The sequence below is a fragment of the Acipenser ruthenus genome, chromosome 2 (assembly GCF_902713425.1).
Source record: "Acipenser ruthenus chromosome 2, fAciRut3.2 maternal haplotype, whole genome shotgun sequence".
NCBI lineage: Eukaryota > Metazoa > Chordata > Actinopteri > Acipenseriformes > Acipenseridae > Acipenser > Acipenser ruthenus.
The window spans coordinates 75,450,349-75,464,863 of NC_081190.1; the positions used below are offsets into that span (position 1 = coordinate 75,450,349).

At 37.0% G+C, this 14,515-nt stretch overlaps 1 protein-coding gene across 27 annotated transcripts in view; it reads left to right on the forward strand.

Moving 5' to 3' along the window:
* The window catches only part of LOC117409284 (receptor-type tyrosine-protein phosphatase delta), a 696,619-nt gene that overhangs the window by 601,557 nt on the left and 80,547 nt on the right, over window positions 1–14,515 (forward strand). For 15 of the 27 annotated variants that reach the window (XM_059001224.1, XM_059001244.1, XM_059001233.1 and 12 more), the window contains 5 exons: window positions 2,673–2,690; window positions 4,239–4,349; window positions 7,882–8,151; window positions 12,324–12,902; window positions 14,305–14,438. In XM_059001224.1, coding sequence (XP_058857207.1) covers window positions 2,673–2,690; window positions 4,239–4,349; window positions 7,882–8,151; window positions 12,324–12,902; window positions 14,305–14,438 — 1,112 coding nt within the window. Of the gene's footprint in view, window positions 1–2,672; window positions 2,691–4,238; window positions 4,350–4,372; window positions 5,541–7,881; window positions 8,152–12,323; window positions 12,903–14,304; window positions 14,439–14,515 lie in introns of those variants that run through there. The other 12 variants (XM_059001259.1, XM_059001265.1, XM_059001294.1 and 9 more) reach the window with 3 other exon arrangements.

Genomic DNA, 14,515 nt, shown 5'->3' on the forward strand with positions numbered 1-14,515 from the left:
AGGGTACAAAATAATATCCAAGTGTTTGGATATCCCAGTGAGCACAGTTGGATCAATAATCAAGAAGTGGAAGCTGCATCACACCACCCAGGCACTGCCAAGAAAAAGCCGTCCCTCAAAACTAAGCGCTCAAACAAGAAGGAGACTTGTGAGAGAAGCCACAGAGAGGCCAACAATCACTTTGAAGGAGCTACAGAGTTCCGTGGCTGGGAGTGGAGTAATGGTGCACCAGTCAACCATATCAAGAGCTCTGCATAACACTGGCCTGTATGGGAGGGTGGCAAGAAAGAAGCCTTTACTCAAAAAGTACCATCTGAAAGCACATCTGGAGTTTGCCAGAAAGCATGAGAGTGACCCAGCTGCGATGTGGGAAAAGGTTTTGTGGTCAGATGAGACCAAGATAGAGCTTTTTGGCCAAAACTCAAAGCGCTATGTGTGGCGCAAACCTAACACTGCCCATGCCTCAAGACACACCATCCCTACAGTGAAGTATGGTGGTGGCAGCATCATGCTGTGGGGATGCTTCTCATCAGCAGGGACTGGGCATCTTGTTAAAATTGAAGGAAGAATGGATGGAGCAAAATACAGGGAAACACTGCAAGAGAACCTGCTTCAGTCTGCTAAAAAACTGAACCTTGGGAGGAAATTCACCTTTCAGCAGGACAATGATCCCAAGCACAAGGCCAAAGCAACATTGGAGTGGCTCAAGAACAAAAAGGTGAATGTCCTACAGTGGCCCAGTCAAAGTCCTGATCTCAATCCTATTGAGAATCTGTGGCACTATTTGAAAATTGCGGTCCACAAGCGTCGTCCTGGAGCCACAACCTGGAGCAAATCTGCCAAGACGAATGGGCCAAAATCACTCTGACACTGTGTGCAAAGCTGGTACATTCTTACCCCAAAAGACTTAAAGCTGTTATTGCAGCGAAAGGCGGCTCTACCAAATATTAATATGTGGGGGTTGAATGCAAGCAAGATCTTTCAGTTTTTTATTTTTCTTAAAAATATTTCCCAACATAAAACCAATGTCACCTTACAATAATTGATTTTGAGTTTCAGTGTTTTAAAATAAAATATCAAACAGAATGAAATTTCAGTGTACCGTTTGTAATTCAGTAATATGAGAGAATTGGTCAGGGGTCTGAATACTTTTGCAAGGCACTGTAATATATATATATATCATATATATATATATATATATAGTGCTCTTTTCAGTATTTGCAACTGAATAAATACTAGACAGTTTGGATCTAAATCATTCCCTTGCACTAACATAAAAAAGCCGCCTTGACGAACTGATAAAACATGGTGCTTTTTCCAATGGAACATTTTTTTCATACCTAATTAGCAACAGTAGTGTGCGTGAGACCGCGCAATAGCTTTCACAGTCCTTTAATTCTGTCTGGATCTACAATCTACAACCCCTGCTTCTGGTGTAGACTCCAGCTTTTGCTTCTCTCTTTGCCCATGGCGTTTCCCTAATACTCCCTTTCCCAACCCCTAATTTTCTCTTTTTTGCTATGATAAGATATACCAATACTTTTTATTCAAACATTTATAAAGCTTATATAAAGTAGTGCGTAGCCTAGCTTATTTGCCCGCAAGCAGCTGTTTACATTGGCGTTAGCAATTAGCCTGTATCATTTTTGGAATCTGAGATGTTTGATCATCTGTCGTCCCAGAATTCTCAACTTTTTACCTGTCCTGTGATGTTAAGTCATCTTGTTAACTTGCCTTTTGTTGTCAGCAGAACTGTGTAAATTAACCTTCTGTTAATGTAAGAAGACTTAATTTGTTAATCACCTGTGAAGTAGAAATATATAGTATATAAAGCTTTAATTCTGAAAACTTTGTACCGAAATCTAAGGAATATAATAATATTTTTATGCTGTCTTTCTTCTCTCCGTATTAAATCTCCAGAATCCTTTGGTAAGTGCTTAGTTCTGAAGCGCACTTCACCCCCACTAATTTTCATATTGAAACTATTATTAAAATGCATGGCATGCATTTTACTAACAGTGTAGTCACCAGATATCCGTAGCAGCACACACTTCCACACAATTGTTGTCGTGTCAACCATAGAAACACCTGTCTAAAAGCACAGATATCACTTAGATGTAGTCAAGTAGATGCCATAATCCCACCTAAACTGCAGTACTTCTTTCCCTACCTGCCTTCAGTGTAACCTATATATATAGATATATATATATGTATGTATTTAAAAAAAAAAAAAAAAAAAAGAAAATATATATATAGATATATATATACGTAACCAGAGTATACAATATATGTTTAAAAAAAATGGTGTTAAATATTTTAGCAAGAATAAGTTAAGGGTTTTAGGTTGTCAAACAGTATGTATCTACAGTACCCCTTTGGCCAATCTCCTTAATAAGAGCGTCTCAATTTCTGCTCTTGCAAAGACAATGCCACCACTGCTTGGCATTGTCCATGTGGTACACTACTGTACAACTTGCTTCTTAACCTAATACTGCTATCTAATATAATTCTGTTTTACCAGTAGAGTAAAATAAATACTCTTTCTTTTTAGTACCTTTATTTACTTACTCTGTAAAATCTAATTTGACTCTTCTTCCAAAGCCCTAGCCTCCTTCTTCTCGTACTAATGATTCTTCTTTCTAATCTTATTTGCATTCATATTATCCACCCAGGTGGTACACCAATAAGAGGTAAGAGTGCTGAACTAACGTTCACAGAATGATCTAATTCATTCTTGCTGTCCTCTCATCCTTCTCATATCTGTCCTGCTTCTGAAACAGAATCCATCACTACTCCATTTTTCTTTCTTATTATTTGTCCTGTTCAGTTATTCCCATTGACTGTCCATGTTATGTCTGTTTTAATTTTCTCTTTATTATTTCCATTTGATGTTAAAAAAGGAACTTTTTAAAGTTGCGATATGCTTAAAGAAAAAAATCAACAAGCATATCCAATTCTTTTTTGGCCATAGCCCAGTCACAGCGAATCATTTGTCCCTCTTTTTGTCCAAAACAACCAAACATTTTTTCCCCTTAGCTGTTCTTGCTCAGCTCTAAAACTCAAGATGGTCTGGATAACACGCAGATATGCAGAAGACAGCACCACATTTCTTGTACTTCTTGTACATTTTTTCCCCAAAGAAAATCTTTCTATCTTTGTAAACTTTTTTTTTCTTTCTACTCATCTTCTTCTACCTTCTTAAAAAAAAAGCCCCAAACAACTACTTTTTTGATAAAGTTTCTACGGTGCTTTTTTCTTCCACTTTTTTTCTTATTCTTTTTCTTGGGTTGAAAGCTGTTTTCTTTTTTGACCTTTTTTTATTCTTCAGGGTTTGGAAATGGAAAACCGATAAGTCTCACAGAAGGCGTAATCTTTTTGTAATTTTTGACAACATGGCTCAAGTTTAAGGATGATTGTAGCTCAAAGCTTTTTTCTTGGGTTTTGTGACACCACACTGCTAATCCCGTTGGTGGATTTTCATGTGTGTCTCTTGGGGGGATTTCAAGCTCCCACAGCAGTGGTTGGGTTACGTACTTGTTGGCTAAGGCCATGATTTTTAATTTTGTCTTCTAATCCAATTTGCATTTTATTTTTCAGCTAAGGGTTATGAAAAGGTTGTAAGTTGCACCGGCATACAATTTTGTTCTTGGAAGATCTGCATGTCATAAAAGTTTTGTAACATCCAATGATATTTTGGTATTTATTAATTAACTAATCACATTTCTTTTTTTTTCTTTTTCTTAAATATAAGCAGCCTTTTTGTGTTTGCTGCATTTTTGAAGCCCCCCCCACCCCCCCCCCCCAAAAAAAAAAAACACGATAGGTATTAGTTTTTAAAAGATCCCTGCTTTTATTTATTTTTAAACTGTCCCCTACCTTTATGCTGCTTTTGTAAATTGTTAACCTCTTTTGTTTTGATTTAAAAGTCATGCTTCCTTGAGGCAACCTCACCCATCTCCATATTGACCAGTCCAGTGAAATGTTGTATATAGCAGGGTTGTAGCTTAACTGTGTCAGTTTTGATAAATACAAAGACAAATAATCTCCTTGAGTTTCTCCATTGCTTCATTTTCTGTCTGTTCAAGAGCAAAAAAACAATAGTGAAGCAGCAAGTCAAGTGGGAGGACCTTCGCATACAAGGCCTATCAGAAAGTGTGCAAAAGGTGTTTATATGAAAAATCTACCTAAACTGCAGTCTCTAACTTTTCCTTCTGCCCATACATTTTATTTCCGTACAGGTGCCCTCCAAATTGAGCAGAGCGAAGAATCTGACCAGGGAAAATATGAATGTGTTGCGACCAACGGTGCTGGTACACGATACTCTGCCCCTGCCAATCTATATGTCAGAGGTAGGAGCAACATAACCCCTGGCCACCCACTCTTCCACAGGTTCAGGGTATATTGGTAACAGTAATAAACTATAGAATGTTTTTTATATATAGTGATGTTAGACAGATAAATGAAGGACTACATAAAAGACGATAACAGGAAAGCAATAAAAATATGATTAAAGATTCTTGAGTCCAGTGCATCCAGTCACAAGGGGTTTGTAAGTATACAACTTTATACATTCAATTTTCTTGCATTAATTTGGACCTGTGCTTTACATTTGTTTTGTTTTCTGTTTCTTTTTTTGAACTCTTTTCATAACTTGATTGCTTGGTGTGCTACTAATTGCCTTTAACTCCTGTTCTGTGGGGCGGGATCTCTGGACTTGGGTCCTCTTTGATCAAAGAACATTGAGGAGCTGCTTCAGACATTTAAACACACAGCTGGGGTGTTTCTACTTCATCTGCTCCTTCTTCTTTCTGCTTTTCCTCAGGACAGTGCGAAAATGTCCTTGCTTCTCCAGTAATGATCTGTCGCAGGAAAAACAGCTTTTTAAAAAAAGCTATTCAGAAAAAATGCCATTTATCATATAAAAAAACATATAATATACCCCCCACTCCCCCGACAAGAATAATATCTTCTAAGGATAATATCTTCCAAAATAATAAGGTTCACATTTCTTTAATTCCTTTCTAGTATTTATATATTTTGATGAATATAAGCAGTAAAGCTAATGAACCTGGTTTTTTTTATTTATTTTTTTTATTTTGTATTAGTAAATATAATCCATATACAGTAACCAGCATCATAAGCTTGTTACTACAATGTGGATGATTCTTTAGGTAGATATATAGCCTGATTTTGAAATTATTATTAACTTTTATTCTGTTAATTTGCAGTTTCATGACTATTAAATAATGACACCTTCTGAAGTGATTTTACTTTTTTTCTTTTACAAAAATATATCAAATTTCAAAATGATGCTAGCTAATTTTTTTCCAGCTCTAAGATACAGTAGTATCAAGGAAGATACAAACTTTTTCAAGTGGAGGCAGGAAGGCTTCAAAGAGAGCTCGTAAAGATATTTCAAATAGCAGTTGAAAGCCTTGATATGGCCTTTTTACTCTCTCTGTGTTTCCCTTGTTTTTCTCCTTTCCTCATTTCATTGTGTTCTGCATCAAACCCCCTACATCCCTCAGAGCTGCGAGAAGGTTGGTGTGTTTTTACTTTTTAACCACCTTACAAAAAATATGAATTTAAAACAATTACAAGAATACAAATGAAATGAATGTAGCTGCACTGCGTGGCCTTTTTTCTTTTCTATTTTCTTTTCTTTCTTTCCCTAATTTGGTTAATGGTATGTTTCTGTAGTGAATGCTCTGGTCTTGCTTCCAATGCTTGACTGTGCCCAATAGTAGTGGTTGTGCATGACAGGAGAGAGTGTGCATTTTGGGGTGCATGGTGACCTGTATATGCACAAACTGTGGTCTGCTCTTGTGGTCTCCTTTTGCTGTTCAGTGTTCCTGCTTTGCTGCTCATACTAGTGCCTGTTTCTCCAGGGGGGTCACGTGTTACTTTGCCAAGATGCTGTGTTACAGCATGAAGAATTACCATCTGAATGCAGATTATTTTTTTTAGTTGTTGATTATAGTGTTGTTATTTAATCCTGCAATATTTAGTGAAAAATCTGCTTCTTTCTGCATTTTATGTGGTCAGTGGGAGATTCCTGGAGGAATAATGCTTGCTTTTTTTGCCCTTCCATCTTCTCTTGCAGTCACGGCAACCGTAGGCCCCCTTTTTTTTGTCCTTAAAAAACGTACACAAAAAAAAGGCACCTAAGAAAATGGTTACTAAATAATGTACTGTTTTAGTATCTGCATTCAAGATGTAACGTCTCGTAAACTGCCAGGGACCCTTATTCATTAAGGGCATGTCTTGAAAACTTCCAAGTATTTAAAATTGGCTGGTCCAAAAACGGGATTAAGTACTTTGTTGTTAGTTTCAATTGTTTAACATGCACAGGCCTAGAAAACAAATGGCATTGCAATTCTGTAGAGTAGGTTAAGCAGGAACACTAATCTAGTACCCTCCCATAATTTATTCCAAAACCCTAAGTGGTATTCGCTTGATTGTAACAATCCTTGTAATGTTGTGCTTCTTTTATTTAAGCTGCCCTTTAATTCAGACCTAAACAGCTACTACTATTTGCTGGTCCTACTTATATTTTTATTTTTTGGTTTCTCTGTGATGCTTGAGATTTAATAGTAGGTTCTAACAAGCCCCTCCTCCTCCCCCCTTTTTCTCTTGCCCTCTTACTTTAAATCTCAGCAGGCTGTCAGATTTCCTTCAGTTTTAGTTCTACCTTTTTCCAATGTTTCTCCTTTTTCCTGTAGTTTTTATTTCACCCCTCTTCCCACCTCTCCTAAGCATGGTTGTCCTTCAGTCAGCCATTTCCTTGTGTGCATGACAGAGACCCAGTTTAAATACCAGACTCTTGCCTTGTTTCTTTTCATGTGCATACTACTGTATATATTTATAGTTTTTGTTTGTTTTTAAGTTCATTTTCAATGGTAGTGTGAGGTCTTGAGGCTGCATCCACTTTTTGATTGAGAGCAAATCGAGTTGCACTTTTCCATGTACTGTAGTTGGATGTGTTTATCAGAGGCTATATGTGATGTGACAATGTGGTCCGGCACATTTCTTCACATCAACTGGAAGTACGCAGCATTGAAGTTGGTTTCCGTACTCAACTCAAGCATGCTGTTGATCCTCCAGTTCTTCTTCTGTGCTGTTCTATATCTATGTATATTTTGATATATATCTTTTTGCATGGTGTTTGTGTATTGCTAGTCCGTAGTTAGTCCAGTGTTGGACCCTGTTAGGTTTGAGTCTACTTGTGTGTGAATGTGCTTTTATAAACCACCAAACAGTGAAGATAAATACATAATTAAATAGCTTTATTTCTTACAAAAAAAAACAATAAATATATAAAATATTTTTAAAACAAAACAAAAAAAATGATCACTTAAAATGTAAGTAGCGGGGTTCTGAAAAATATAGTGTTATATAGAACTGTTTTTTTCTTTTCATTGTTAACATCCTGACAGCTTTTAACACTTATAACTTTAAAGTCTGTTTCAACGATCTTTTCAAAATGTCCTCTCTAGTGCACTGGGGTTTGAGATCTGTCCTCTAAATCACTGCAGGAAGAGTGATTTCGTACCACATCATGGATCGCTAGTGCTGTGTTACCTGTTTAACAGTGTGGGCAATATCCTTACACCTAGAGTGTTTAAAAAGAGCTTTGAAACAGAGTTCAAAGTTCTAAGTGTAAAGGTTGTTAGGATGTTAACAATGAAAAGAAAAATGTTATTTAAACACTTGTAGCAACACGTGGGGACATGTAATGCTATATTTTTCGAAACCCAGCTACTTACTCTTTTTAATAGTAAAAGTAATCTGATTTAAAATGACATCTTTATTGTGTTTGTGTAGAGAAAAACCTGATCCCTCCTTTTGTACATGTTATTACCTACTTGTGTTTTGTTTCAGTACGGCGTGTCCCTCCAAGGTTCTCTATCCCTCCAACAAACCACGAGATCATGCCGGGAGGCAGTGTGAATATCACGTGTGTGGCCGTGGGCTCCCCCATGCCCTATGTGAAGTGGATGTTGGGGGCTGAAGACTTGACTCCTGAAGACGATATGCCCATTGGGAGGAATGTACTGGAGCTTACAGACGTGAGGCAATCATCCAACTATACCTGCGTGGCCATGTCAACTCTTGGTGTCATTGAGGCTGTTTCACAAATTACTGTGAAAGGTAAAGGTTTCTGAGCTTATTCTTCTTAATAATGGTCTCCAAACCACTAACTACGGTTTATCGTTAAACCGCCTCTTCTGGAACATTCACTGATATTTGTTTTCCCACTTGTTGTTTCTGAGGCTCCTCAGAGAGGTACTCTCATAAGGGGTAGCTTCTAGACAAAACATGAGCTGTAATCTCCTATGCTTATCCTCTGGGGAAGAAATAGATACATATGTCATTGTAAAACAAAGTGTACTGAACCGGGAAAATATATATATATATATATTTTTTTTTTTAAATGTAAACAATACAATGCCAGTACAACATTAAATAAGGTTACAGTAGGGAACTGGAATGGACCACTTTAAATGTCAAATGTAACCCTAAGTCAGCTCATCTTGACTAGCAATATCGGTAATCTGATGACAGCTGATTTCATTACTGTCTTTCTTTGTAGCTGCTGTTCGAACCATTTGAGGAAACCATTTTACTGGCTATTTTTAGCCCTTGGCTTTTACTGGATTTTATAAGGCAGTTACCAGTTTTAGAGCAGCATAAAGATACAGATATATAAATATTCTTTACTTTTATATGTGAATCTATTTTATGGTCGTCTTTTGGTTGTTCGATGTTCTAAGTCCACTTTCACTTCATGAGCTTCTAAATCTGTCAAAGACTTAATCGCAAATTAGCTTTGTATGTCCAGGGTTGAATTAAGCAGCAGCTACGCAGAATGTGAAATTGAGTTGAGCTGTTTCTTTATCCCCAATGGGTTTGTGCACACATACATTATATATGCAAGGCAGTGTTCAATCAACGGTGATGCTTAATAAGCCATTTACACACTGTAATAGATGATACTTACAGTTCTGTGGCAAGTCCACTTATTTCTGGAGATATTGTAAATTCTAATGTGTACTACTATTCTGTGGTGCTGTGGTGTATTTTTTACATTTGCATTAGAAAGAAACCCAGTCATACAGGAAAAGCTCTTAGCAATTTAAAATTCAATGAATATATTGAGTAAAGCTACAGCAACAGAGGTGCTCTTGCATGCTGGCACTCCTTAAAGTCAAATCCCTACTCTGTGAACCTGCCTCTGATATGTGCCAGCGAAGCAGAGAGCTTGTAGAGCTTTGATTTGCACAGGTGGATATGGGGGATCATGCATCTGTGCATTTTAGACATCTGGCACTGCTTGCTGTTGATCAGAAGGGGTAATGGTGACAGGAAACCCTGTATCTGCTCCAAACGCACCTCTCCTTCAGGGTGATTTTCTGAGCACTCCAAGGTTAGATATAACATTATCTCTATGAGACCATGTACTGTAGTAACAATTTACAAAATATTTAATAAAGCACATATAGTCCAACGTCGCATATCCAACTCACTGTAGACTGGGGTATAGGTAGATATGTGAACATTTCTATAGATGTTTGAAAATCTGACAATGACTTTTACACATGCACAAATAGGTTACTGGACATAAATAAAGCCCAAACTTCATTAACACTAGAACTGCCACAGCAGTCATTTTGGCAGTTTGAGGTTTTCAAATTTAAATTACTCTGCTTGTCTGAAAGTTATGCGGTTGTCTGTTTATGACTTTTCCTAAATTGATGTATTAAATACCCTGACGGCGTTTGAAAGGCAGGATCATGAAAATAAGGAAGTTATAATCCCGCCCACCTAGAACCACCAAAGCAGTCATTTTGACTGCCTTTTACAATACATGTTTTTTATTTTGAACATAACCTACAATATCCTGGCTGACTGAGGTGCTTTCAAGGAATGTACTAGGGAAAATATCAGTAGGAGAGATTTCTTGAAGCTAGCCACAGCGCTTTGGCAGACACATTTCGATCAGAAAACTGCAAAGCAGCAGGCAAATGCAGCTCAACCTGGATTCTGTGCTGCACCGAGTGACACATGCGAGAGAAAACATGTTACTTTAGTTTTTAAATAATTTTGTTTTTACAGTTTTGTATTTACATATTCCTGTTTACACTTGTTTACACACTAGTTTCTTTTGAAATATTTATTGTATTATAGTTTTTCATTTTTTGAAGTAGTGCTTTATAAGTGGGAAGTTAGAAAATAAACCTTTTATGTTTCATTGTTCATTTAAATACAGCATTTTGGCTGTGCAGATGTCTGATATGATGTGCTTCCATAAAACCTTTGAGTTGTATCCGATAGTTTGTTTTTCATTTTAATATTGGTGTTGTTTAAAATGTAACCGTCATAATGACTGCCGGCGGCGGTTTTAGGTATGAGTATAACTGCGGCGGCTCTAGTGTTAAACATGGGAAAATGCTTTGCTTTAAAAGTAAGCGAATGTAAACAAGATAAAGAATACATTGCTATGCGGTTTACAATATAAAACAAGAAGCCTTCTACAAGCAAAACTTTTTAAAGAAATACACAACAAGGGGTACTAAATGTACAGTAACTTACATTTGGTGACTTCTTAACTCTTAAAGAAGTCCTTAATGGTATTCTGTTCAGCGCAAGTAGCAACCGGAAGCATTATCTATAAACAAAATCAATAATCGGTCGGGAAAGTCCATGACCATCCAGAAATCTTCAGAGTAGCAACTGTCGCATACTCTCGCACTTGTGATATATATATATATATATATATATATATATATATATATATATATATATATATAGGTTTGAAGGAGGTATAACTGCAGTGTGCAAAAATGAAAGACATAGAATTTTTTTTTTTTTATGTATACATAAGATTTAACTGGTTAAAAATATATATATATATATATATATATATATATTTCAGGACATTTCAGACAAAAGCCCTTCAGCTGTATATAAAATGATGTATATATGTATGTATGTATAATTATATATGTCTAAAATGTACATTACATTTGCAATACCGAAAGTTAACAGCAAACCACGGCTAAACTATATAGATTAAACAGATGATTACTTAACTATGTCTTATTACCAGTGGTGCAGAGGAGGATGGTGATGTGTCACGGATTTCCTAAGCATGTGATAAACACTACAAAAGCCTTTTGTTTTTAGTAGGCTTCCTTCCACTATGCTCTCATTGCTCTGGTTAAACGGAAGTTAAACTCTGAAAAAAGCAGCTCACTTTTGGCTTCCTTACCTGGATACCTGAGGCTATGGGGCAGATAACATTTATATCAAAATCAAATCCATTGAGGAGTTCCATAAAAGAGAAGCAGCTAGAGCTGAACGCTGTCGAGCAAGAACTGGACAGCAAGTTGTTTGAGATGAAAAACTGAAGCTTTTATACTTTGTAAATAGTGTGTATATGTTTGACATTCTATCTATAATGCACTGCCTATCTGGTTACGACTATCGAAAAACATAAAACCCACTAAAACGCAAGTGTGGAAAAAACTAATGGAAGTCTGGAAAAACTCCAGCTGATAATGTCTGTTCCGATGGGTAAGCTGATGCATTATCGAGCAAGAGGATGGATCTCTCTGGTAGGTTTAATTCATGCAGTTTGCGCTTCACATCTGGTACAAAATTCTTATGTAACCAGTTATGTCTTTAAAAAGTCCCCCATCCATCCATGCATTTTTAACTGCTTGATAGATCACAGGAAGTGCTTTGGTGTTTCTATTTTTAAAACAGCGATGTTTGGCTGACTTTCCCACAATCATTAATGGCAGCATGAACCATTGATGCGCAGGAGTAGAGTTATACAATCTTTAACAACTTTGAATCCTGGTGCTGATTTTTCAGTTCCTGTTCTCAGTTTCTAAAAAAGAAAGCCACTTGAGCAAGTCACTTAACCTCCTTGTCCTCCGTCTTTTGGGTGAGATGTTGTAAGTGACTCTGCAGCTGATGCATAGTTCACACACCCTTGTCTCTTTAAGTCAGCTTGGATAAAGGTGTCTGCTAAATAAACAAATAATAATAATAATAATAATAATAATAATAATAATAATAATAATAATAATAATAATAATAATACTAAGCGTGGGCAGTTAATTGGTCAGGGTGGTTATGTGACGGTTGGATGTGAGACGTTCCACTGTACTGAAATAAATTGAAAACAATATCTCTGTATCTTATAAACATTATTTTTGAATATCAGCATATTTTAAAGTATGCTTATTTTAAGTTGCTGGAAAAGGTAATTAGTATTCTAACGCCATTAATGTTTTTTTTTTTTAAAATTTCAGCTTTGCCAAAGCCTCCCGGAACCCCTGTGGTGACTGAAAGCACGGCCACAAGCATTACCCTGACATGGGACTCTGGGAATCCGGAGCCTGTTTCTTATTACATCATCCAACATAGATCAAAGTCTGAAGAGACATACAAGGAAATAGACGGGGTGGCCACCACACGGTACAGCGTGGGAGGCCTCAGCCCATACTCTGAATACGAGTTCAGGGTGGTGGCAGTGAACAATATAGGAAAGGGCCCACCTAGTGAGCCGGTGGAAACCAGGACTGCTGAACAGGCCCCCAGCACCGCACCTCGCCAAGTAACAGCACGCATGCTCAGTTCCACCACCATCCTGGTCCAGTGGGAGGAGCCAGAAGAGGCAAATGGACAGATCCAAGGCTACCGAGTTTATTACACCATGGAACCCAACCAGCACATCAACAACTGGCAGAAACACAATGTGGGTGACACTCACATCACAACCATCAGTGGCCTCACTCCACAGAAAACCTACCACGTCAAAGTGCTTGCGTTCACCTCTGTTGGAGATGGGCCCCTCTCCAGTGACATCCAGGTTATAACTAAGACAGGAGGTGAGCTTTAAATATGTGCCATCTAATAACACATATCCTTGCAAATTCCAGGATTTATTACAGAAAAAAAGGCAGTACACAGGCTAGAAATTGAACTGAAATTCATCAAAAGGAACATTATCAGGGGAGTAGTTTTCTATTTAAATCACCCCTTTGTGCATCAGAGATGCCTGAATATGCAACCTGCTGCCATTGAGACAACAAATAGCCCAACAACAGTTTACATCTTCTTGTTATAGATGCCTGCTACAGCTTGGATCATGTTTGCAAGTCTGTGTTTTACTAAACATATACAGCTGGTTGAGATGTTAAGTTATTTATTTCACTGTAGCTTTTTAGCTATATTCAGAATTCCAAGGAAAATGTCTTCTGAAAACATTTAAACTATGAAAAACATTTGCCTTTAACTACAGTTTATTTTAAAGCAACCTTGGAGATTTAGACAACTAATATCCCATGTTTGTTTTCTTGGGATCAGGGTAAATATTTTGATAGACTAATAGCATTGCTTGTCTATTTATAAACCAAGGCAAATTAAAGTTATAGCAGATACATTGAAATACAAATTAAAATTAATAATAGTCCCCTCCCTAATGAAGGCATTTTATGTTTAATTTTACAACTTTAACAAAAGTGCACTGCAAAAATTAAGAAATTAGGGTTTGGAAAGAGAGACTAGTCTTAAACTTAGGTATCTTTGGCGTTGTGGAATTGTAAAATTTGAATGCATAAGGAGGGACTGTATCTCAAACAGCTGGGACGAAAACATGGGCAATTGGCCTGCCATTGGACTCTTATCTACAGAGAGGCTTTTCCAAGCTGAAAAAATGCCCTTGTGCACGCTAGACAACAGCTGTGACTAGAGAACTATGCCAGTGAACTTTTTTTTTATTTTAATACTCCATGAAATGGGTTTTAATACTATATATATAGAAGGTGAGAACTTGGTGGATTTGTCATTTCTACAACTGTATATTCTACGCAATTACGCTGTCACAGAATAGGAATTGACTAAGGAGGCTTTACATCTTGCATAGCCCATTGCCCTTCATACTTGGAATGCAGCATGTTGAAGTTTTACAGTCTGTTTTTAGAAGAAATTAGATTAATTTATTACCGTAAACAAATCATATAGAAATCCTGCCCTGGGGGGAAATTAAGTCGATCTAGAAGTTTAACAGGAGTGATGCTGTGACAAATTGAAGCTATGCTCCCGTAAGTAAAATCCTGTGATTTTCTATTTTCTACCTGATGATGGTTTAAGCAGTTAAGTTTTCATCCAAGGCCCCTTCAGATTAATTTTGTATCCCCTCTAAAGTATTACCCTCTTGTGTGTGTTTTTTTGGTCGCTAATACTTTTTTTGTATCATTTGTATTAATTTGTTTATTTTGTTATGTATAGTTCCAGCTCAGCCAACTAACTTCAAAGCCGAGGCAAAGTCTGAAACCAGCATACTGTTATCATGGATGCCTCCAAAAGGAGACTCAATCATTGGTTATGAGCTTGTTTACAAAAAAGGGGAACAAGGAGAAGAGGTATTAATCCATTTTCTTATATCGCATGATAAGCTGACATTTAAAAAAATTGCAAGGCTAGAAATACTTTGTTGCAT